This window comes from Oxyura jamaicensis, chromosome 18 (assembly GCF_011077185.1).
Source record: "Oxyura jamaicensis isolate SHBP4307 breed ruddy duck chromosome 18, BPBGC_Ojam_1.0, whole genome shotgun sequence".
In the NCBI taxonomy this organism is placed as follows: Eukaryota; Metazoa; Chordata; class Aves; order Anseriformes; family Anatidae; genus Oxyura; species Oxyura jamaicensis.
In genome coordinates this window covers 8674427-8701340 of record NC_048910.1, presented here as the reverse complement: position 1 = coordinate 8701340, position 26914 = coordinate 8674427, and the positions used below count along the sequence as shown (strand labels likewise).

Sequence of the window (26914 nt, the reverse complement as noted above, 5' to 3'; positions counted from 1 at the left end):
GTTCCAACTTGGGGTTTACAGACCAGGTATGTTTAAGTGACCACCAAATATTAAGTACCATAACAATGTGCCATGGACATACTGAAGGCTAGATGAGGACTGTGCCAATTTTAGGGAAAAATGGCATACCAGACAAGTGCAGTAAAACTTACTGAATCTGTCATATTCTGTACTCAGCAGCTGAATTATTTTTAACACGGAAAAAGGTATTCAGCATCTGCTATTCAAGAGCCACTGTTCTGCTGAGCAGTGCACTTCCTTCCTCGCTTCTTTCTGCAGTCCTGCAGTATCCATCCTCCTCAACACCAGAAGCATTATTTGAAACTGACAGCAATTTAAACTCTGCTCCAAATAAAGTGCATCTCCTAAGATGTTTGAAACATTAACCACTTGTACATAAAAAAAAAAAGGCACGTTTTGTAACTAAAACATTGAGCAATGCGCTTCATTCACATCGTTTTTCCTCAGTTACAGAAATTACAGTCCTAAACAGTAACACACAACTTGTCTCAGGTACTCGCTTCTAACCCCAAGAGAGGAGAATTAAAGTTTGTATAATATAGCCAAAATCTGGTAATTTATGGCAATACCTTACATACAATGAAAAGACTGGATAGATACGTAGCTACTTTTATCCGGCACAGGAAGAACATGAATCTGAAGTTAAACAGACAAGCAGAAGATTAAGTTACACAGGGTGCTCCTAGTGGCCATTTTACGTACACACAAAATGACTGGACAACCATCATGGCAGATTTTATATTACTGAACTTTATGTACAAAAGCCGATTTCAAATAAAACATTTAATGTAAAAACAATGGTTCATTTCAACAACTGAACTTTTTCCTTGTTTTGTTGTTGTGTGATTTTTTTTTTTTTAAATATCTACTGTACCATTCAATTTCTTTTTAACCAGCTTACACGATATCTTCAAAATCTCTCAAAGGTACATATAGAAAAGGCATCTTTATAAATAGAAAACAAAGGGATTTTTTCAGCTTTTATTATAAATTGACATGACATACAAAGTTTACTGGACAGAAGTAATTTCATTACTGTTTTTTGGGGGGATCACCAACTTTTTGTGCAAACAATGCTAGCCTTCTTTTAAGCATTAAGAGCATAACTGCTTAAGAAATGACATAAGCAATAATTCTAGAACTACATCTCCCCTAAAATAATCTATTTTTTTTACATATGTGCACAGCTTTAGCAAATTAAAGCCAGAGAGAAATGCTTGATGTACTATCCAGAGGCATAATTAGAGTTTGCTAAAACTCAGAGAGCTGGCAAATTCAAGAAGTTTGTAATGAAAGCTGCAGTTTCCCTCTTTCCTATTTTGTACACAAAATCAGTGACTAAGAACTTAATACTGGATGACAAATCACATCCACACCATTAGTTAAATAGTCTCACAGTTAAACACATCTTAAGGACCATCAAAATCAGTATTTACATTTTATAAATTTCTGAAGACACCATTAGAAAGCTTATATACCCCTTAAACAAATAGGGAACTGCATCTCATGGTGATGGAATGAAATAAAAAATTAAAAATACCTGTATTTACAGCAGCATTGTTCCTTTATAAATAAAGAATATGAAAAATGCAATATTTTAAGGATAATAAAAAATTGAGGTGATGTCACTCAACCACAGTGCTTGCTGGAATAAACCCTTCGGTGCTGATACTGTACCAGTAGTGAAACCACTTTCCATTGGAAAAAATCTGTAAACGTATGCATAAAATGTGTTAACAGCAGTGCAAAACTGCTCAAATATAGTTTAGTCAGTATCTTAGTATCTGTATTGAATACAATACATCACAGAATACTTGCATAAGAAGTGCAACACATTTTCTGGTCCAATTTTACAGTGCATTTTTCCCTCAAGAGTGGCATCTCAAAAGCCAAAGCTAAACCTATGGCCTGGACTTGCAGTCTGTACTCAGGCGAAACAGCAGGCATCAACTTCAAAAGAAGTTAATTGACGTAATGCCTACATACTGACTCTAGACTCTCGGCTTTAGCATGGCACACTATGATGCAGAACCCCAGTAAAAAGGGTTTACATCAAGTAGTTTGTGTAGCTGTGTAAATGCGTAATAAAAATATAAAAGGAGCTAATGTTCAAGTTTAAAATGGTACACTGTGTGATCAGAATTATCCATGAAAACCAAACTGCTGGTAACTTCAAAAAGCCAAGGTGGTACTTCACTGTGTCTGCAACATGAAAAGCCAAGATCTTTCCAAACAGGCACAAGACAAAGGAAGTGCTAAGTATGCCAACTTTCAAAATTTTAGTGTAAAATAAATTTGCAATTATGATCAATTGATAAATGATTTCAAATACAAGGATCAAGGTTAAACTTTAAATAGTGAGACGTTATTTTCACAAAAAGCTAACTGGAGAACTTCTAAATAAGAAAAGCAGAAACTGTATCCCAAACCCCTTTCCCCAATGTTTCACAACTTCATGGTAGGAAAAACAGCCAGATACAGATGCAAAAATCTTAATATAAAAACTGTTTTACATATACTTAAATTATGTAAATTCCATAAAGTTCTTAAGACACTAATTACTAAAATTACAAAAAGATTTTCATATTGCTCTTCATGCTCAAACTCTTATATTGTCATTACATCACCAAAACCAATATACATGTAGTACTTGCATAATTAACTGAATAGAAACCCTGTTAAAACAATATCCTTGTTGAAATCATTTATTTCCATCAGCAGTGCCTGTTTGGAATCTGTATTTTTTTTTTTGTGTAATTCTTTATAGAGCTCATGCACCCTAGAATGTCACTTCAATGCTTGTCCGTTGAATGCAATTTGACTTTTGACTTCAGAGCTTTTGTTTCTTGCTCTGTTTTGTGACACCTGAGATGCTATCCATTTCTGAAATTCTCTCTCTCATATTATTTTCACTATATCCATTTGTTGTCCCACTCTGTTCCTCAGAAGATTCCTCATCTGTTGGGGAGGCTGATTCTCCTTTCTCTAACTTCTGCTGCATCTCTCGGAGCCTGGCAACAGCTTTGTCTATTGACATTATGCTGATGAGGTTAAAGTCATGCATGCTGACCAGATGTAGCATAAAGTTTCGACACAAGTTCTTCTTAATTATTTTTTGTCCGTAATTTTCAACAAACAGCATACAGGCATGATTCATTTGATTGTCAGCAATAAACCTGCCAAATTAGAAAGCCGTCATTATCCAAGTAGAACACTTTCAAAAGCAAAAAGATGTACTGATAAACACTGTTGATAAACTTATTACCAAATAATCCTTTAACAATCCCTTTCTAAGCACTGAATTTTAAGTGCTTAGTGAATTGCAATACAGAACTGTCAACCAAATCTATATGATTTGTGTCAAAAAAAGTTTATAGTAACATACCCGTGCTTCATAACATGAAGATTCCATAATTTCATCACTTCTTTCTCTCCTTCGTTAACATCAGAGAATTCTTCAATTTGCTGGAAAGATAAAGGAGTAGAAAAAGGACAAAAAAAGAAAACACGACATGAGAGAACTGTATGCCTGCTGACAAGCAGTGAAAGCACACCTACAATTCAACCTGTGTCATGTACACATCACAGAAGTAAGTACTGTTAAGAAGTTCTGGAACTGCAGTCAGATCAATTAGAGATCCGTGATAAATTATTTTCATATTATATATACAGCACTGTACTCCTGTATCACCAGCATCTCCTCTTTCAATGAGAAACAGCCACAAACGATAAAAAAAAACTTGTTAGGACCCATGTGGACTGAGCTAGCATCGCAACTGAAGACATACTGGAAAATATAAACTTTGAATCCATTAATTTACATCATTAGTGGCAGAGCATCACCACATTTTCTACTTACTCTCAAAGTAAATACATCGTTTTCACAACATGTACCCTATTTGTTCCCCAAACAACTCAGCCCATCATTTAAAAACCACAATCCATTGAAAACAGTTTTGTCTAAATGGAATAATTACAGTAATGGTTTTCTCCCGTAGCCATTCAGGGTCCTTTTCATCCTCGCTGTCTACTTCCATTTCTTGTGGACGGAGAGGTAAACATGTGTCACTGTGGAAATATAACCGATTGTGCCCACTGCTGTATGTCCGCTGCTGTTCTACTTCTCCATCTTCAGATTCAAGGAATTCTGACATACTTGCTTTCGTACGCTTTGGCCTAGCAGAAGGAAAAAAGTAACTGCTTTCAACTACTAAAAACAAATGCAACTCACAACCCCTCCCTAAGGAAAAAAAAACACTCAATCTTTTGGGCGAGGGAAGTTTTAGGATGAGGCAGTTAACAGAAACACGTTCTCATTACGACAGATGCCTCAGCTTAAAGGATGTGATCACAGGTGAAGGTATCATTCCTCAAAAACTTTTTATTCAGTCAGAAACAGCCATACTTTAATGCTGCTGACATTTAACACTGCTTATGCACAGCTATAGATTTACAAGTCCCCAGGTTTCACAAATCTGGTACATATGCTCTCCTACACAAGTATGGACAGACCTCCTTTTCAGCCTCCCTACCTGCATACAAGTATGTGTGTGATAGGAGTTCTTTTGACCGGTCCGTTACGACTGAAGGCAAAACCAGGTTGACGATGGATATCCTGGGGATTCCCTGCATAGGAGCCATCATAACACTCATTGATAGACACATCTATCCTAGCACCCTTTGGATGATACTGAAACAGATAATCGCAAATATTTTTAGCAACATACCCAGAAGTTTAAACAAGTAACCTTTTCAATTTCAAATACCTTATATATCATCCCATCAATAAGCTGACAGAGCTCTAGATTCCTTTTACACCACCCAAATAATTAACTGCTAGAAACAAAGATTATACTAAAACATCCTTGCTCTATGATCTTACTGTTTTGCATGAAAACACTCAACACAACCAATTGTTAAATTAAAGACAATTGCAAAATTGGCAAAATTCTGCTAACAAGCAACCTAGAAATTAGAACGCTTCTAACTAGCTAAGGAGTAAAGTTTTGGAATAATCTTCTGAGCAGGATAGTGGGTATAGGAAACTACATTATCTTCAAATAATCATGACAGATTTTTTATTTAAGGTCATACTGGTAGGAATAGGTCCTTATCGGCATAACTACATATGAATATTAGCTTTAAATGTTTACAGCCTTCTTCAAACTTCAAGAGACTTCTAACCAATTGTAGATTACATATTGCTTTCCGCATCACAAAAAATACATTGATACAAAAGCAGCAGGTGTAGTCAGAATACAACCCACAGATTTGTGCCTAATGTAACAGGTCAACATTCAAAGGAAGCTGCAGTTAACTTGTAGATAGTCCTACAACTTAACCAGCTAGCAATAATGTCACTGCAGTCAATATGTAATCTGTGACAGGCTGCACAGCATCTCACACCACTGAACTACAAAAGGACACTTACAACGTAATTAAAGATAAATCTGCTGTGACAAAGTTTAAGGTGTTTGAGTAAGCTATACAGTTTCCGACAGTTCAGCGTGCACCATGGGCAATGCAAGTCATCTCGGGCTTCAGTCTGCTGTCTTGTGTTGTTGTTATAAAGAAACTGATGCAAACAAAGAAAAGATAGAGTTAGCATCAAATTAATTTCACTCAGTAGCCTTCCAACCCCCCAAACAAAGTTGGGCATAATTTCAGGAAATCTCTATTGTAATAGTAAGTTCTTGGGAGTGCAAAATGAGCTCATTTTGCTGAAACAATGGTATTTCAAGAATTCCCCATGCCCCCTATGGAGACCACCTCTCCCCCTCCAGATGTCTAACAAGAGATGTCCTTTGTATTCTGGACTATGTTGGACATGGCCCCAGGAAGATTAATTTCCTAAACTATTTCCTGTAGAAAGAAACATGTGGAATGGCTCTTCCTACATGAATTTGAGACCCCTTCAGATATCCACAAAAGTAGCAAATGAGACAGTTACCCAGCCAAAACCAGAACTTTCGCCAACTCAGATGTGAACATAATAATAACTTGCACTTCACCAGCCCACCACCAACCCAGATATTTTCAATACCTGGTAAAATATTCGCAACTTTTGTCGAGGCTCATTTAAAACATCTCTCTCTTTTCTTGTTTGAAGGTCTGTTGGCAAGGATTCTTTCACAGCTGGAAAGACACAGGTATAGACAAGCATTTCAGTTTAGGGTGAAGAAGTAAAGATGACATTGTTTCTTACTCAAGTGGGGGAGTTCTGTGACATGTATCCTGCTTCTGAAGAAAATGAGCTACTCTAGTGAACTTTGATGCAAGTATGTAGTATCAGCATCTTTACTCCATTGGTCTGCCTTGGGAAACATGACAAAGGCAAACGAAAACACCAGATTCATATGCCCTTGGGAAAGATGCACCGGATTTACTTTTCTACTATCAGAACCTCTACCTGATATAAGCTTCTTACTATTTTCACTGCTTTCTTGGCACTATGATATACTCCCTGATATATTCCTGCATTAAGCAGCTGCTGTGCTATTCTGGAAGGTGACACTTTCTTTAACTTTACACATTTACTGTAATATGCAGCTTCTCTGGTTCCAAAAAGCTATAGGTTCTATCAGTACATTAGCAGTGCAGCATTGCCATGTCCCTATTGCTCCTTGCATTGTGTAGTAAACTAGTACAGGCCTTCTAGAGTTAGCCAACGTAGTTATTTCTTTTGCAACTCTGAGCATAAAACCTGCCTAACAAATTACAACGTAGGCCTCCCAGAAGCTCTAAAATACAAGGAGACATGGTATGAGGAAGCAAAAAGAAAGCAGAACAACTCTGACAGTGAAAGTTCAAGTACTTCCCTCCTTCTGTTGCCTTTCTTCTAATTGAAATTATTCCTCATTTGCATGCTGTGCCAGTCATCCACCTTGACTTAAGAAATCAAAGGGCCTGCCATCTCTAGCTCAGGTAAAATATTAAATTCAGAAGACAGGAATCAGCCTTACATATTCCTGCACTTTTTTTCTTTTATACACAAAGACAAAGGTGTCTGTAGGTTGGATGAAGATGTTGGGAATCATTCTAGCCAGAACTCCCTGGTATACATACAACCAATACCAAGCCAGACTGAAGTACTATTTTACCAAACTCTCTAATGCACAACCTCGTATGAACCCCAGAACTCCAAGCAGCTCTTCACAAACAGGGCCTGGCTATAAGCCCCAGAGATTAAGCCTGGAGACAGAGCCACTACAGTCCACATAATTATTTCTGCAGTAAGGGGACATAAAAGACAGTACCTAGGCTAGCCCTCACTGCCACCTAGAAATCAAAGGGGAATTTCAGATTAAATATGACCCCAAGATAGGAAACTGCTATTAAAAAGGAGGCAATTGTCACTCAAAGGTGTCTTTCTTATCTAGTGTCAGAAAGTATTTCAAAAGTAGCTTTTTAAGCTAAGTTCTGGGACGGCAAGGAAGAAACATGATTTTAGAAACAAGAAAATTACAGTTATGCAGTTGCATAAAACTAATAACTAATTCACATTTAAGACCTCACCACTACATTAAGCTGAATTTTTTGACATAGTTATCATCCAAAAAAACATGCTACCCACTGTACAGGTACATCGTCAAGTATTCAGCTAAATGGTCTGTGGTATCAATATCCCCAACACAGCAACAATCCCAGTATTATGCAAGAGGTAAACAACTGTGAGGACAAAAATACTGGGCTTTTTTTGTGTATCTAAACATTTTAATACCACAGTCTTCCACCAAACATTTTACAGTAAGTTTATTCCTGTTAATGTTTTTAAATTATGCATGAGCTTAAGTGTGCTATTGCACATTCTTTGAAAATCACTAAGAGGCCAACTGTATAAACACTGAGATTTTCAAGGCATAAACCAACACCAATACCGATCAGCTGAACTTATATAAAGGGAAGACTTTTTGCTACAAAGCATAAAAAAGTGAACTTCTAAATACTATGAATCCAAATATTCATGGAACAGCAAGCAGTCAAACAGAGCACAGCAAAGCAGAAAAAAAAATCACAGAAGTTAGTCTTATAGCTATAGTCGTAGATTTCCAGCTGGTTTATTTTACACAACGATTTATGACCACAGTACACAATCACTTAAATATTGTCATGACTTTAAAGGTCCAACTATTTTTAGATTTTAAACTTACCTTAAAACAAATTGCAACACATGGGATACACAAAGCCCATTCATTTTTGCTTTATGTTTATCTGAAGTAGTTTCACCAGTGTGTCAGGAACCCTGAAGTGCAGAATTACTAAGCAGATGACTACCCAGCATCAAAACTAAAGTATGCTTACCTATAGTCTGAGTAGGTTTAACAGAATTAGGTTTGTTTTCTTGAGGGAGGCTTTCAGAATTTCGTGTTGCAAGAGGCTTAGCTATAGGAGCTGTAGACTTATCGTTTGTGTCTCCTGTCCAACGAAGAGTAAACTGCAGTGTAGGTCCCTGAGAAAATGTTTCAAATGGAGGCAACCTCTGGTGGGCAAAAACAAGGCAAAAACTCACCAGAATTAGTGACTTACCGTTTACAAAAGTCATAAAAGAAAATTCACAGAACGGGGACAAATGTCATTTTTAATCAAATAAATTTCTTGTGTTCTCAACACAAACCCATACATTTAGATATACCAAAAAACCTGAAACAGATAGCATAACCTACATTTAAGATGGAATTCTTCAATCTCATTCACAAGAGCTTTTTGTTCCTTCAGGCCTTCTTTACTAAAAGGTTACTGCAGTTACTAACATCTGCTTGTGTAATGATCCAGTGTAGCCAAAGCTTTCCTAAACAAAGAGCTAAATTTAACTTGTTTCCATCGTTCCAGAAGTACTATTGTCTGTTTAACCTAATCCATTTTCAGGGAAACAGCTACTGCACTTGGAATTGCATTTCACCTTTATCCAGAATCTTTTTAAGTGAAGACAAGTCTTTCAGCTACTAAAACAATCCTTACCTTCCCATCAAGTATTGTTTCCCATGTTGCTCTTTTCTTACTAATGGGACACTCTTCCATTTCCTGCATGGCCACTTCATATTCGCCATCCAGAAGTTGCAAGCGCCTGTCAACACAAAGTATGTGTTCTGAGTAAAGCAGCTCACTTTTATTGTTTGCCTATTAAAATGTAGAATACATATCACATAAACTAGTTTTTCCCTGAAATTAAATGCAGACCTTCAGGCAAATTTATTTGGCCACTAAATGTAAATCTTAGGAAAAACACCATCCCTAGCGAAAAAAGTGCAGATATGAGAAAAAAAATGTTTGTTTCCTGACCCAGTATTCTATTCTATACAGTGAGATACTGGAAAAGGTGAACTACAGCTTTTTTCCTTTACACGTGAAATATATTACAGCAGCAGTGTCCCAGCAGAACTAAACTGGAGACCTACGGTTTTATTTCTTGACAGCATCTTGAAAAAGCCACTATAACACCTTCATCGTTTACTCTATTTAAAATACATTAACAACTTCATAACCAGCACATCATTCCAAAGAGCATCTTGCCATTACTGTGATTTCACTATAATAATGGGAGAACTTCATTAGGTACGAGCAGAAGATATGTGACTACCTCAGCACAAGGCTGGGCAGGTATATTGATACTAACTGATGCATATTAATATGACAACATTCAAGTTCATAAAAGGGAATGATTTACAATTGACACTGAATAATTCTCAGTATAAAACGTGCACTACAAAACTTGTAGAATTCTTTCTTTCTTTATTTTTTAAAGACAATAAGCCTGGGCTCTTATTGTACCTACCAACTAAAAACACATCAAAAGACATCCAAGAATGAAATTAAAAAACAGATTTAAGTTTAGTATTTAAAAAAAATCCCAACAATTAACAGAAGAAATACTCATTTTGGATAATATTACCTGTTTTTATCAAATACAGTCATTTGTGCTACAAATGTCTTTTCTCCATCTTCACGATTTGAAGAGTTTCTTTTTCGTCTAGCTGGAAGCTCCTCATTGACATCTGTAAATATCAAACATTGCATTCAATTATTATATAGGCACAAATTTAAATGATCAAACAGCTTCTAGACAATTTTAAAATACTACTGGCTGTTGATTACATCAGATACGTCATATGAAAAGCTCGATGCCAACAGAAAGAGCACTTAGCATAACGATAATCACATTTTAGATACGTTCATGTATATTTATAGTCCAGTCATATTACTGTCAGCATAAACTATTTAGAATTTGGCCTTCCTCCTTCTTTAATTATAAAATAGTAAGAAAAAAAAAGTTTTCATTCTATATTTGTCTTCAAGGCTGCAACATTTGTGATATAACATGTAAGACCTTAGTAATTTTAAAAAAATACCTTAAATAGCAATTTAAAAAAGGTATTTATTGGCTAGTCATTTAGTTTTGATGAGACCATGACCACATCTCCAGCTGAGTCAGTAGTGACCAGGGTGACGAAGCCAGTCCCAGAGACCACAGTTTCATTATTCACACCCCCCCAATCACAGTGTTGCCTAACACCATCACACATTAACAAAACCCCGTGTTAAATTTTGACAGAAATAGAAACACAGTTTCTAGCTACAAACTATTTTTCAGCCATATCTTGAAAGGGCAAAAACAAGTAAAGCCAACTCAGTTGCTCGTCTATTAATACCTTCTCTGAGTAGGACCTGCACCACAAATCAGGACAACTGTACACATGCCTGCAAGATAAACCTCATAAAAGCCTATTTAAAGTTTGAAGTTACCAATGTTTTCATTAGTCTCGCCATTGATCAGTCCATTAAATTCTCTTCTTCCTGGGCGAGTTACTCTGAATAACAATGAGTAAGACTTCACCATATGGCTGTTGCTTGGTTCAAACTCATTACTGGAAACTGCAAGCGATGGGAAGTTGCCTGGTTTTATTTGGCTGAGGTCTGGGTTTAAAGGCACCTGCTTTTTACCTGTAGGAACCTGTCTTATTGGACAACTGACATCCTGCAGGAAAACAAGAGAGCTAAGGTTTAGGTTTTTAGAATACAAAATAAAGACATTAAGTGTGAAAATTTATATCATTTATGGATTGTACTTGTCCTGTCCTCTTTTTGGAAATAAGCCTTATAACAGATGTAAATAAAAACAGAATAACAAGTCCAGGTTCTAAATGTAAAAACAGATATTAGAAAGTGTAAATAAACCTGGCATTTTATAACCACTTTTGACAGTAGCCATCTTTCTCTAAGTGATTAAATTAACACTGACACGAAGTATCCAGAAAACATGTAGAACAGCCATTAATGCTAATTTAATTCAGTTTACCTACAGAAATTAAATGTTTTGGTTACATACATATACTCCAAGGTATTACTATCTTCTTCCAATATTACAAAGTGCACTTATGCGCTATCTGGGAGATAAAGAACCACTTACCTGGGATTTACTATATTCAGTATCTCTCAGATAGATCACGGAACACTGTGTAATATTGAAAAAAACAAGGCAAGATGGCCTAAGTATGAAATTCACAATAAAACATACTGCAAATAATCATTGACACCTCCTCCTTTTACCATACTTATCTATATGATAGCAAGGAGCAAAACTAGCTAGAAACAACAGTAACTCTTAAAACTATGCCATAACAGTTCAATAGTCTTAGGGAAAATAGAGAATTATCACTGCAAATCTTTCCCTTTTTGATTAAAAATTATGGTGTGCGTTGCTGAGCCTCTCATAGCTGTGAGGATAACTTGCAACTAGTGTGAAACTAACACATCTAAAGCAGCAGGTAAATTCAAAGATGCTTTGGGGAAAAAAAGATGAAAATTGTTTGATTCATAGTAGCTAAAATATGCAGTAGCTGAGATGATCAGAAAAAGGTTCAGAAAAAGGACGGAAAGAAGATTTGACAGATGACTGAGGACTTCAAAACAATTACAACTTCTTCCTTTATCTCTGAACCCTAAAAAGCACAGACTATTTTATGATATTGTGCTTGCCCGATTTGCTTAAGCCAACAGAATTAACAGTTTAATTATGTGATACAAAAAATGAAGTGAAAATAGAGGTGGCTGAAATACAGAATGAGTGAATATGGCTTACAAGCAAGCTAAATTCAAATAAAATAAAGAGGTATGCCTTTGTAAGGACTTCCGGTTATTTCTCAGGGAACAGAGGAAAAAAAAATGTACATTTGCTTCTGAAGAATCCTTTACAGTCAACAGAAAACAATTTCTAATGATTAGTTCATAAAGACTAAATTAAACTCAAAAATTTCACCATTAGCTTCTTGTATAGTAATGTTAAATAGGTGTTCCAGAATCAGGTACACATTTTGTTTTAATACATATTAATGGTTTGTCAAATCACTTTTACCTTTCGTTTCTTGTGGCAAACTTTCACAAGCAGTACTTCCAGGGTTACAGAATTTTGTTCATTCTCTGAGTTTTGGGATGGCTTATCTAAACAGAAAAATATTTTAGGTTCTGAAAAAGTAAAAAGCTGTTCAATGCCGTAAATTTATCTGTAATTAATTTTTAACCATAGCTACTTTCAGGCACAAAGATCTCCAGTCAATTCTAAGTTCAATTCTCCCCAAACTTATGGCAAGTTCCCACCTGGGAACATATCCTACTTAATTACTACTAGCAGATTAAAAACATTAGCATAATTGACCTGTAACATTTAAAAGTAAACTTGCTACACCTTTGGCATTCTTTACTCTAGTTTCTTTTCATGTTTAAAATAATTCTACCTTATTTTTCACAAAAACAGAAAAAAAAACAACAAAAGAGCCCCCCTGACCCCCTAACCTCAATTCTAGAACTGGAGGTACAAAGACGGATTGCGAAGACAACCCACTTGCCAAAGAACAGCACACGCTCTATACATGTGAGTGAGCACATGTTATGGGTAAAAACTGAAAGTGAAGCTGTTGTGTAGGTTCGTAAAACAGCCCAAAGACACAGCATGACATGAACCAGCTGAAGTATTTCTATAGCAGAGGAAAAAGTTATCAGTAGATTTAAGAAAAGTAACTAGTTACAGATGAGTGAAATTAATTCCTATAATTTTTAACTTTATTCTTATAAACCTAGAATTTTGTTCTTATCAAAACTTAAGCTCCGGATGCTATAAGAAAAACAAAGCATTTAAAAATTATGCAAAGTTAAACCTATGCCAAATAGCTGCTAAAGGACTCTTGAAATAACCAGGAAAAAAAAACGATGAAATAAGACTTTGCATCACAGCCTCTTCATACTAAGTCTCCTAGAACCTGGAACCTTCAAGATGGCTGTGACCAGCAGTATAGCAGCAATGCCAATTAAGAACTGCCTTTTAAAATAAATTTCACTGTCTAGTAAGAGAAATTTTAGTCACGTGAATGAATGTTATTCTGGAAACATGTCCTCACATGGAAAAAAACAGATTACAATACTACATGGAAGCTTAAATACAATTTGTGGAAGATATTCTGAAAAAAGTCACCATCCAAAATTGAACAGATCTACATGAAGCTATTTCTGTTTCTTTAAGGTCTTACAAATACCATTATGGGCTTACAAACATTTAAGTTAAACAGCACAATGGCTTAAGCTTAGCCCTGTCACAAAGAACCTGACAATGAAAAACTTCTTTATGCTCACTAGGTATAAAGGGCAGAGCTTTAGCATAGTAAAGAGAACTCAACCCACGCATCTTCACTTGCTTTCCTTATGATGCTACTTTGAAGAAGCTTAACGCACTTCAGTTGAGAGTTTCAGTAAGTCTTCTATAGATACTAGCAGTTAAAAAAAAAAACATTTTTTCCATTTTAAATACAAGATATATTAGAAATCTTTTCTTAGAAAATTAAGGAGCTCAGAAAATAAAAAAGCCATCACATACTCTTCTTTCAAGAGTTTCCAAAATACTTTTCAATCCAGACAAGTAGCATGCTAACTGTGCCAGCTTCATTAATTTAAATATTTTCTATATTTAATATTAATCAAAGCATATATTGTTTATGTGATACAAAGAGACATCACACTGTCACTCTCTTAAAGCAAACGGAGGTTTTTAGAGCTAACAGTACAGACACAATCAAAACATTTGAAAACACAAAAGCCAAACATCTTCAAAATTCTCCTACAGCCCACCTCTACTATACAGTAAGAGAAAAGCAGTAAGAACGGCGAGGCCAGTCAGCAGAAACTGAGACAACTATCCTGTCCACTAGGCTATTTAAATTCCACGTGTGAGGAATTTACTAACAACTTCAAAATCTGTTCCTTCCAGAACATCATTTGAATTTAAGATGTAGTTATTCTTATCACTTGCTGCCCCAGAAGTCCTCATTTTGTGTGGTTTTCTCAGCTAAAGATCTGAAGACAACGTATAAAATGAAATTCCTACAAGCAGAAACAAGACAAATAGTATCCATTGAGACCAGCAGTATTCTGGAATTCCAGAAGAACATTACAAGCCAAGATATTTGAAGAACTTTCTCAGAATGACATTACAGTTTACTAAAAAAAGTGTTTATGAAATCTAGACATTTGCAACTTTAACTTCTAAACACCTGACTTGAACAGATCCAGTTAAGCACAAAATAGTTTGATGGAACATGACAGATTCCAGACTGAAGTATAGAACCTGTTACAGGAACTGAAGTAGCTTTTACATCCAAGGACTTAGATGTCATACAGAATATTTTTAACTAAAAAAAATAGAAACACTGCTTAATTTTAATGGATAAACAGGTGTTTGTTTGTTTTTTTTTGGAAAGTAAAGACAGTGAATTTACCCATGCCTATACAGCATAAAGCATGTAACTTCTGCTTTCGTTAAAGGAACAGAACTGTTCATTCTGGTCTGGGAAGCCCGATATTCCAATTTTGAGAGGTAATGCCTTATGCGCATAACAGACAATAAAATGACTGCAAGTCACCAAGAAATATTTTCAGTTGCTCTCTTATAATCCCTGGCATGGCCTTTTCCACGTTTCTAGGCTCTACCTGACACAATTTGTTCACATACTTCTATGTTAAATTCAAAACCTCTGAAGCTGTTGTTTTTCTTTTGTTTGTAAAAGATACCTCAAATACTTCAAAGGCATACGTCCATAAAATCACTTTCTTCAGGAACTCTTTCCTCAAGGTCTACTTCAAGCTTCTTCAAGTTTGAATGGATGAAGTATCAAAATCACTGTTTTGACTAAAACCCTGGAAGGCTTAGCTGCTTAACTTCACAGTTACACTAACACATAGTGAAAGAACAATTAAAAGTACTGTAAGTAATGGGACAGAGAATAACGAAGTTAAAATCTGCAGCCAAGCAGCAGAGATTGTAACACACTGTTCACATATTCGTCTCACAGATCTACACTAATTTCAGAGGTGTTACACAAATTAATGGTATAATGAATTAATTTTGCAAACGTACCATTTTTATGGAAGAAACCAGTAAACGTAAGTTGCAAGTGAGCAGACAAGCTAAAAGGAAAAAAAAAAAAAGGTTATGTTAGAACAATGAAGTATTTTCTCCTCATAACAGCCACTCCTTTCACTGATGTTCAGGATAGGCCTAACCGTAACAGAGTCCATCCTTCCACCTGCTTTTAAACTGTCTGGGAATAGCGTGCACTAAGGCACACCTGTAGACCAGTCTTCTCTCTACAGATTCTCTCCCTACATTCCATGACTGGGGAAGGTGGGGGAAAAGATAGGGGTCTAAACACTTCCCTAGAAGGGTGCTGTATTTAGAGGTGATATCTTGCCACCACAGGCATGCAGACATTTCCTAAACCTTTGGCAACAACAGAGATGAGTTTTGGTAGAAATTGTCTAGAACTTCACCCTGAAGTATATGGTATCAAAATTTTTGTACAAGTATTTTAAGTTCGGTAAGCAGAATCTTCACAACAGTGAAGCTAGAGGTATAACATGCAAACAAAGTAATAGTTGCATCTATTTGGCTTCACAGCACTGCAGGCCATCATAATGGGCACCAAAGGCCAGTTTTATTTCAATTTATTAATAAGAGAATACATTTCAATTCAAAGCAAGTATTCACAAAACCAGAATTAAATGGGTTTCAAAACACTCGGTATTTTTAAGGTGCACAGAATTTACAAAATACTGTCTGTCACACTAGAACACCAGATAAGCATCTCCATCAACTTCTCAGAAAGATACCTTACATTCAAAACCTATTTTAAACACGTTCCTGAAAGCACTGAGGTAACAAGTGTCCATGAGCATTTGAAGGATTCTGTCTACACCAACTTGCATCATTCAGCCGTGTTACTCCTCCAGACCAATTCCAGATCTGAATATATTTTTATAGTTTTGAAAGCGCAAAGCTAACACACACAGATCTATGTTCTGTTTCAACTTGATCCTTATCTTTTAAGGGAGAATATTTGCCTATGAAGCAACCATAATGTATGGAGAGAAAGACAAGAAAAATAATATCAGCAAAATCTATGAAATCTCTCAAAACACAGAATTTATAAGTTTGTTTCAGACTAAATTCCATCTTGCATGGTTTCCTCTGAGGCAGACTAATTATTTGCAAACACTATGGAAAAAGAATAGCTGGTTAAGAAAAAAAACACACACCACAAAAAACCCTGAATGGGTCTTCACACATTCCAGCAATTTAGGTTAGTCTTTCAACATTTGTTTTTGTCTTACAATTTCCAGAATGCTTTGTTTCTCATTATCCATTAAGTACATTAAAAAGAAGGGTTTTGGCAAATCATCTACAATCTTTCTACCTAAAAAGAACACAAAGCCAACCTGCAGGATTAAAACGGATCTCGGGCTGAACTGTGTAGATTAGAAGAAAATAATTCTGGAAGTCTTTACAATGGATTGCTTTATTCCTATCACGTATCTTCACAAAAAGCTTAGGTGCTTAACTGAATCATACGTAAAGAATAAAATTTTAAAAAGAAAGAAAAAAGGTCATTATCTATCACATTAAAATGTGAACATATTGTATGCTATATTACTTCTGTGAATAAGTTTTTCAAACTTTTATTTCAGCACTATGAAATGTGTCAAGAAAAAGACTACACAGATTTGCGGTTTGTTTTTGCCATTGGCTAGGATAAAGATGAACTGAAACGCATCATTCCCAAGTCTAGTGCCTCTGCTGAACTTGGACTTTTACCAAATACAACATGGCAAACTCAGCAAGTTCAAATGTCAATTTTTTTTTCTGAAGTATCGTAGTAAGATCTGACAAAGTGTGAGCTTTATCCAACACTTTAAAAAGTGTTATATAATTAAGATGACAAAACCAATAGGTAAGTGCAATTACCATTTCACAATTATAATTCATTAAGCATTTTCCCCCCTCAATCCAACAATTCCATATGGAAATAAGACTTGAAATTATCCAACTATTTCTTAAAGACGGAGCACTGTTACTCAGCTAGAATTATGCTAAGGTTCAGAAATGCGTGTGGTCAGATCACAAGATAAATCTCTGACTAAGCAATATTTCTCACTAGAAAATCACAAAGGAACACTGCCAAGTCCTATTGCCTTTAATAAAAACATTTTATAACTAGTTTCCCTGGTATGGCTTGAAAAGGACAAGGATAAGATCTTTTAAATAATGGTAACAGTTTCTGTAAATGTCTCCCCCAACTATGAACAAAGGCAGCTACAGGAAAATACCGTTACATTTATTTACTTATGTTTAATTTCAGCACATACAGATTAGTTACTCATATAATCAACAATATCAAAAAGAAGGTTAAGACAAATACCTCTTTCAGGCTTCCACGCATTTTAAGAAAGGGCACTACAAATATTGGAAAAGTTTATCCCAGCATTGCTTTTCTCTAAGTCTTCTGCTTTTTCTCCAAGTTTTCACCAGAATACCTTAATTCTAATAATGACTTTATCATCTTCACTTTGTCAATCCAAAAGCCTTTTGATTTAGCATTCCTACATACACACAAATATATATGCAGAACAGTACCTGTGAGATTCTTGTTCTCCCTTCATTTTCTCTACTTTTGATAACATGTCATCTACTTTGAACGTTTTCCTGTAAAGAAAAAGCAGAGAGTATAGCTTAATGTAGCCACTGTTCCCATATGTAACAACAACAACAAAAAAATCAGTCAAAATTTTGGCTTGATTTTGTATTAAAAACTACCTATATATGCAATTTTAGGCTTCCATTCACAAAGCACCCATAAATATCTATCTGCAATACAGCTTTTCAAGCAGTATCAAAATAATGAAAATAATTAGAGACCTTCCAGAAGTGATCTTACTGCTCATAAGAAGTGCCATTTAACAGCATATTACGCCTTTCCATGAACATGTCTAATGGCATTTCAACTTAGCTCAAAGAAAGTCTTCCTGCTTTAGCGACACTTATGACATCTAGAAACATCCAAGTTAATTCTCTAGTCATCACTACTTTAATCTTGATCTAATAATGAAAACATTATCTGAAAAAACAGTTGAAAGCCCAATGATCAGACTTTTTTTTCCTACACAAATTTGCATTAGATGGACACAATAGAAAGAACAATGAGTTTAAAATATTTCTAGAAATCATTCATAAGAAATTAAAAAAAAAAACACAACAATGTCAGAGAATAATCACTTTATAAATATTTTCTCTGACAATATCAGTTTGTTCATGCTCCTATGTTCAGCCCCTTTTACTACATATATATCATTTAATATTATTGCTAAATGAAGTTCACTCATGAAAAGAAGTTATTCAACACTTTCTGGACTAGACTTTCAATTTCTCTTTAAGGGAAAACTAATGGACTTAGAGGTAAACAAAATTGCACAAGTGAGTAATGGTACAAAATCAGCAAGGGGATCATCTTATACCTTAGAGAAATGAGATAAAAAGAAAATCTGTTGTCTAATACATTATTTTTTATTAAAATGTTGGGGCGTGACCTCCACGGGGAAGCAGGAGGCATTGTTTACATTCTGACTGAACAAACTGATGTCATACATTGTCTACATTCAGCATTTAGTACCTCTGAATGATTTAGTTACATGTGGATAAATAGTAACACTGGACCAGAAACACAAGTACATGTTTGCAGTCAGATAAGAAAATTAATTCTGTATAGTAAACAATCGTTGATTCAAAGCTCTACTCTGCCTCGGGTTCAGGCAGACAGATTCAAGAAGTGACTCAACGATGCTGAAGTGTGGGATTATTAATATGAATCTTGCAATGCTCAGTTTTAGGTACGTTAAGAACAGAGGAGCTGAAAGTTTCAGATTCTAAGGGAAAAACGTCCATGCACACGCTGCACGAGCTCAAAATCAGCCAGCAGTCTGCAGAACAGCAAGCAATCACACCGATCTTTAGCGGGCTTTCTTCAAAGTAAAGACTTTCCTCAAAGCAGCTCTAGAGCAAAGTTAAGTCATGGCCAGAACAGGAGCCAGAAACCAACTAACGTTTCAAGAAAGGGAGAGCTTCACAACCCTTCCTAAGGTATACCGCTGTCTAACACAGCTTGCATTTAAACTTTCTGGTTCGTTAATGCTCACATATAACAATTACACAACTTTTCCAAATGTCAAACTCAGGTTAGTCAAAAGGAGGAAAAAGTCCTCAAAATCTTTCAGAAAAACTAAAAATAGCAACAACAACAACAAACACTAAATCAAATTTGTTACCCCTGAAGTTAACTTGTATGAACACAAGGAAGTACTGACATTCCTTTAAGCCAGAGAACTGTTTTTATGTTACTGTGCTCCTTATTCATGCACAAGGGACAAAACTGAGTTTCTAATAGTCCTTAACACTCAGAATTTTTAGGACAGCATTTACTTGGGCTACAAGTATGTGCATCTTGCACATTCCTTTCTCCACCCACTCTTATTCCAGTGCAGCACAGTAATAATTAACAAAGTATTAGAAGTCACATCATAGTAGCACGCCATTACTCTGCCAATAAGCTAAAAATATTCCTTTATCCAAATACTGTATGGGAAGCAACTTTTATTAATACAGTATCTTCTTTCAAACTACATCATTTGATCTATTAAGATGGTAACACCTAAAGACAGACCCCCAGGCTTAAAATCCATTTCAGTTTTCCATAAAGTATCATTTTACCAAAGCATACCCCTCAAACAACCGTTGCCTTTAATGAAACATAACACAATGAAGATTTACAGCACAAGTTGACACCTGCTCATTAACTTACTCCCTATACTTTAAGCATCCTGGTCATTATCAACACTTTCTCAGTCTTAAACATGTAAACCGACATCAATGGATCATTTCTTGGTAAAAATGCAATTTTATTCCCCTACCTCCAAGTGATAAATTTGTCTGGCATTTTTCTCAGACTGCTGTAGGGCTAGAGATAAAAGACGTGGAGCCATAATTACTACTGTAATAGTTAAACTGTATACATCTTGGGGATAATTTGTGTAGTTTACATAGGATATTGTTTATCAAAATGGCCATCAAAACAATGATCGGCAATCTAAGAGTGACAAAAGGGAAAATAAATACACATGCATATTTTGTAAAGGTCAACGTAAGCAAACTAAGAATTACACAGCTCTAGAAGATAATTCTTTGCAGAGAGAACTCTGGTAGAGTTTTAGTTGTACCAAAGGTAGGTACGTAAAGCTTTCCAAATTAAGCCTCAATAAGATCATCTAGTCTGGATATTTTTTCTGTTAAAGCCTCTTGTTGAGCAACGTGTCAGGATCCTGTACCTTAACTATTTCTGTTGAATGAGGAATGGCAACTAAGGCCTTGTGCACATTTGGAAGTGTTTGCCAGGATGCCTGCAAACAACCTCCTGGGGAGGTTTAGTTCAAGTCCCTCAGTAAATGCTCTAACTACAGCCAAACAGTTTGAACTACCTTTAAGCTGTAACTTCTGCCTTTTAACTCGGCAGAGAGAGACCACAGTACTGACACAGCACGGAAAGGCAGGGGGCACCCAGAGGAGAACATGCTCCGTTGCAACTGTTTTGTTTTTTTCCCTCCTCAACTGTGCTGGCTTACTTCTGTTGCAGCATTACTGTGTTTTTAGAAAGAAAACATACTCAAGTGTTTTATTTCTTCTTCCAAGACCTAATTACCAGACTGATTTCAATAAGCCAGTATTTTCAGAAAACTAGTGAGTGAAATCACTATTAATTTGTCTGTTATGGATGAAAACACTAACCAACCAAAATCACAGTTCTAAACCAGAGTATTACAATAAAAATCAGTAGATTTCAAAGAGAAACTAGGCATTACTTGTGCAGCTGAATTTGAACCGGAATTTGGAACAGTGGACAACACAATGTACATGCAAAGTACCACTTCTTGTTTCCCAGCAACTACAGCAGACATTCAAAGAAACAGATTAAGATTCAGGTAAAAGAACATATGCATTTCAATCAACTATAAATTAAAACCTGTAGTAAGCAAGAACAATTTCCTGTTGCACAATTCTGGTGTAAAGCAAACAAACAATAAAAGCACCTGAACATTATTTCTTAAAATTTGGCTCTACTCTTTTAAAATAAGCAAACAATTCCCTTTGGTAACTTCTGTAAGAAAAATCAAGCAGCAACTTCAAGTTAAAAAAAAATGATCAAAGGGCAGGATGAATTGAAGCAGTATACATCCTAAAGTACTTGAAGTTGTATGCAATACTTGAAGTTGTATGCTATTAATACAATTTTAAGAAAATGGCAAAAGCATTAGACAGTATCTATGAGATCTGAGAATGCTAAATATATCCTGTTTTAATTAAAATTTGCAAATTCTCTTGATAGAAGATTCAAAAGTTACCTTCTTAAGATACCGATCTAGTTTAAATTAGAATTGTGTGCAAAAATCAGATAGTTGCTATTCCTAAGCGTTCATGATTAACTATTTTAGTCCCACAGTAACTGTTCACAATCAGTAAGAACGGAAGTGTTAAAACATTTTCAGTGTTCAAGCTACAAGAAATCCAAATAATAAAAAAAAAAATAGTTTCAGTGAGGGGGATAAAACTGAAAGGACTTTGCAGTCCTAGTAATAAATAATGTACAACTGTGACATGCACATTCCGAGATGCAATATTTATGTATCTTAAAAGCAACTGACATGCAGCTGTAGCACCTCATACGATAGGAGCAACTATTACGCAATGTCAAAACTGAAGCCCGTTTCTCAGATACATCCAGCTCAAAGCAACCTTTTTAAAGCCTCTGCTTTTTTTTTTTTTTTTTTGGAAAATGCTACAAATTAATCATTTTTCAGTTAATATAATTACAGAAAAGAGTACTGGTTCTTTCTAAGACTAATTAACAAAACCAAAATAGAAGTGTTTGTTGTTTTTTGTTTGATTTTTTAAATAAGCGGTTAAACTAACATATTTCTTATACTTATGATCAAGCACCACCGATTTCATAAGCCCAGAAGTTATAAAGTTTTGTTTGTTTTTAAGAAGCTCTTCCCCAAAACAGAAAACACATATGGAGAATTAGGTTAGGGTTCTGCGGACAGTTTTCCATATTTTAATACTCCCAACACCAAAACAAGTCATAAGTGTAAAGTCACACGCACTTAACATCCCAGAAAAGTTCTTAGGTCTCAGAAATCAACTGTAAGTTAACGTATGCCTTTAAGTTCTTGAAAAAGAAACAGCAATGTTTTACACACCATCTGAAGAGAAGACGTCACCACCCACTATTTACTTATTTAATCCCAAAACGTTAATTAAGGAGCAGAAGATAGTTTTCAAAAAATTGTTTTACCTTCTGATATTTGTTCGGGAGTTTCTGTGGGACATGTAAGTGAGAGTTCTGTGCAAAAATATTGGCTGCAGGAAAAAAATATGGAAAAGGTTAACATGCTTTAATTAAGTTTCCTACAAATCCAAAGTAAAGGACTGATAAAAGACCAATTACTCACTGCTATGAGATTCCGGGTACGTAGAAACCTGTATATCTGTGTTGGTTCTAAGAGAAAGAAACACGTGTTATCCAACATGCTTTGAACTTCTAGAACAGCCTTCAGTGATGCAGTTGTATCAAGCTTAACACGTTGGTTGGTTGTTTTAAATAACTGTCACAAAAGTCAGTTTAAGGGAAGCATCGTGATGTCTAAATAACCCCGAGTTAACAAGTCAAAGGTTATTCCATCTATTGTACAACACAAAGCAACTTCTTGTTTTAAGGTAGCGTAAACTGGTAGTGGCGACCCTGACAGCTATGCTCCTTTTTCACGAAACATGCTTCTTACAGGCTTTGCATTAGAGAAAGGCAGAAAAAAGTACCTCGACATATTACAGTTTGTTGTTGAACAGGTGAATTTTCTTCAAGTTAACAAGCAAGTCTGGTACAATACCAAAATAGTACACTAAATTCACTGAGTCAGACAATTTGGGATTCGATTGTTTCATCCTTCTGGAAAGTACCAAGGTCATTTGCACGCGGTACCAAAACAAAAATAGGCAGTGACAGTTGACTACGACCCAGTACAGATCATTTCAGCTAGAAAAATTCATTTCCAAAATCTCTTACTCTCTTAGGATCAGAAAAATGTTGATTCTGCTACAGCAACTACTGTTTCAAAGTGCAAACTGATGGAAGATAATAGGGCTCTGCTCGATACTGACATGAAAGGGCAGCATCACTCGAAATAGGTGTAATAACCAAAGTTCAAAAGAGCGAGACATGCCTGCAGAAAAGGGGACCTTCAGTTAAGTTTTAACCAATTAAGATAAATCAGGACAAAAAAGTTTTTGTCTGGATCAGGTTATTTCTTAAAACAGAAATACAATCTAAACTGAAAAATACTACTTTTCAGCCACCTTGATTAGGTCATATCAGCAAGAAACACGGAAATCACTTGACAGAACAAACGGAGAGCAAGAGATAGGTAGAATGCCTAGATGCCCACGCTACGGCTACTAGCGCTGCCTCAGTTTTCCACATGAAGAAACTAAACAGCTATTTATTTCTTAAGAAATACAGTGTTTTACTTGTATATTACGGCAAGGTACTTATTTTAAATAGCTGAAAACCTTATTCTGGTTTACAGAATTTTGTGATTAGAGGTAAAGGACAGCACTACATATTCTTCACCCACTTCTAAAGATATGATTCAAGTGTAGAAATAAGACTATGAACGTAAAACCCAGAATAATTTATTATTAGAAAGGTGTGTAGTTATTAAAGAGAAGGAAATCTTAAAAGAATCCCAGTATTTACTTTCAGAAGCCTCATGAACACCAGTAAAATTCTGCTTAATACAAATTAAGAACTACCATCCTAATGAATTGGTACTAACATGACTTGAAGAATACAGATAAGAAATTAAGAAATGCATGCTTTACAGAGTGAAAATACATTGTCACGACTTTTTAAGACAGATCTCACTTTTTTAGTCTCCAAAAATCTGTGATAGTTTAGAAAGATATGAAAAAATCAAATTACATGACATAATATGTAATTTACGGACAGTGAGCTGCTGTTTCAACTTTAACTTCCCCAAGGAGAAAAATTCTCTGACACTTTTCGACTTGCAAACAGACGTATGGTTCAGAAGTCCATACCGCTCAGCAAAAGCCGAAAATAAATCTTTATCTTTTTTCTGGCATATGACCTCGAGAAAGGACAAAAATATTCCAGAAGAATGCAATTCGATCCTATGCGTTTTAGGGTTTCTTAACCGAATATTTACTTATTGCAGGATTTCCATAAGATTCACACCACAGTTAGCAGTTGTGACACATTTGCGCTGTAACATATTCCCGATCCCTACCTGCCCCCTTCTTTCGCTCCCCTTTTCTGACAGACCGGGGCATGGGAAGGGAAATTTTCCCCCCAACCTCGACCACTGACCACTGAGCAAACATCTTAAAACTCCCGTTTGCAACTTGCCCTGTTTGCAGTACGCTATTATCGACCCCGTAGCTTCGTTAACAAGGCTCAGCTTCAAAGGACCCGACATTAGGAGGGATTTGAGGCGACACCGAAAGCTCCAACTCTTTATCACGCACTGTCACCGCCTGCAGCGGGGAGGCACGAGCGGTGACAGCAGCAGTCCCAGGACCACCCCGCGCCTCAGTAGGGCACTACGGATTTTCCTCCGAGCCCTGGCACGGACACCCGTGGGAGTAGCGTGAGTTCACAGCTAAGCCGTGCTCGTGCACCAGCGCTCCGCGAGTGACTCCGCCGCGCACCCGGGGGCTCTCCGCTCCCCTCCCGGGCTGCCACAGGGCGACGCGCGGCTCGCCGAGCTCCGCTTCCACCCCGCAGCCTCAACCGGGGGCCGCTGGGGACCAGACAAAGAAACCCCCCGGACGGGGAGCTCCGGCTCGCCCCCTGCCCCCCGTCCCGGGGTGTGTGTATAGAGGGGGGGCAGCTCCCTGCCCCCAGCGCCCCGCAGGCAGGCAACTGGCCGCCCCGAGAGCCCCGCAGCCCGCCGGGGGCCGGGACCGAGGCGGGCAGCCGGGGGCTGAGGCCCCGCCGCCCCCCGGCCTCCCCCCGCTCCCCACAGCCTCCCCCTTCTCCCCCCCCGCCTCCTCCTCCCGCCCTTTCCGCGGCGGCCCCGCCGCCCCCCCCCCGCGGTCCCCGCCGCTCCTCACTCTCGAAGGCCTGCAGAAAGAGCTCGTGGTCGGCCTGGATCTGCTCCATCTTCGGCTTCTTCACGGGGGGCAGCGCCGCCGCCGCCGCTGCCGCCGCCGAGGAGGCCGAGGAGCCGCCCGAGTAACCGCTTCCTCCGCCGCCGCCGCCGCCGCCCGCCGCACCCCCGGATTTCCCGGCCGGAGCCGCCGCCGCGGCGGAGCCCACGAAGCCCCCGCCGCCTCCGCCGCCTCCTCCGCCTCCTCCGGCGGCGCCGCCGGCGGAGCCCGAGCTGGGCCCCGCGCCTCCGCCGTGCTTCTGAGGAGCCATGGGCCTGGCCCCCGGGAGCGCCCCGGGGGGACGGGGAGCGAGCGGGCCCCGGGGGGGGAGCGGGCGGGCGGGGGCGGGGGGCGAGGCGGGGGGAGGGGAAGCGCCGAGCCCCAACTCCTCCAAGTCGCCGCCGCCGCCGCTCCGCTCCTCCTCAGCGCCGCGACCAGCCGAACCCGACGGCCCGCAACGCGCCCGCCCCCGCCCTCCTCCCATTGGCTCCGAACGTGGCGCCGCACCGCCCCATTGGCCGGCTCCGGGCCCGCCCCCGCGTGACGCACGGATGGTTCTGGAAGAGTTTGGTTGGTCGGTGCGCTCCGCCGCTTGGCGCTTCTCCCCTCCCCCTCCTTTGAACTGAATTCGCGGGAAAGGGCCGCTCGCCCTCCCGGCGCGGGGCATGCTGGGTAGAGCGGGGCCGCCTCCGCCTCGCGCCCGGGGCCCGCCCCTCCGAGCCCCTCCGAACCCCTCCGAACCCCTCCGAGTCCATCCGAACCTTACCGAACCCTTCCGAGCCTCTCCGAGCCCCGAGGCGCCTCAGGGAGCGCTTTCCTCCCCCCGCCCCCCTGCCAGCCGGTGCCGCGCGCCCTGAGGCGAGCCGCCCCGCTCCGCCGCCCCCTGCAGCCGGGCGCTGAAGGAGCCCGCTCAGCCCCCGCTAAAATCGGCTCCGGTCCTGTGGTAAAACCGGGGGCACGGCGCCGGACCCTGGGTCCCTGAGGGGAAGGGGGCAGCAGGGACCGCCCGAGTCGAAGCCCTCCTGACGGGCGGCGCTTCCCGCCTCTGCCCCGCGGTCCCCGTGCGCGAGGCTATGCAGGAGTCACCGTGCGAGGGTCGCGAACCAGAAGCGGTTCAGGTTCCCCACGCAGCCTGCGGTTTGGACACCCGGTGCGTCCGTGCTGCTGGCCCTGTGCCAGCTGGGTGCATCTTTTTTTGTTCCCAGTGTTAAGGAAATGGACATCGTAAATGTTTCATCGTTATCATCGGGAAAATTATATGTCAGCCTCGGCCACGCTGTAAATGTGCCTCACGTTATCAGCAGA

General features: G+C 38.5%; 1 protein-coding gene across 1 annotated transcript; it reads right to left on the bottom strand.

The window, feature by feature from the left end:
- Positions 1–750: 750 nt before the first annotated feature.
- On the bottom strand, positions 751–26291 carry SUZ12 (SUZ12 polycomb repressive complex 2 subunit). The gene is made up of 16 exons (XM_035342222.1): positions 25574–26291; positions 22894–22940; positions 22737–22801; positions 17972–18040; positions 15419–15468; positions 12371–12456; positions 10762–10993; positions 9911–10013; positions 8980–9085; positions 8323–8500; positions 6065–6156; positions 5453–5596; positions 4554–4711; positions 3999–4197; positions 3407–3486; positions 751–3197 (listed from the first exon to the last, which is right to left on the bottom strand). The coding sequence occupies exons 1-16, from the start codon at positions 26274–26276 to the stop codon at positions 2852–2854; spliced, it is 2658 nt and encodes an 885-aa protein (XP_035198113.1). The 5' UTR covers positions 26277–26291; the 3' UTR covers positions 751–2851.
- Between the last annotated feature and the right edge of the window lie 623 nt (positions 26292–26914).

Coding starts and splice junctions, on each gene's coding strand:
- SUZ12 (XM_035342222.1), bottom strand. CDS start 26,276: ATGCCCCGCGCCGGGAGGGCGAGCGGCCCTTTCCCGCGAATTCAGTTC. Junction 22,802..22,893: donor GTACCCGGAATCTCATAGCA/GTGAGTAATTGG, acceptor TTTTTCCTGCAG/CCAATATTTTTGCACAGAAC. Junction 3,198..3,406: donor CTTCATGTTATGAAGCACGG/GTATGTTACTAT, acceptor CTAATTTGGCAG/GTTTATTGCTGACAATCAAA.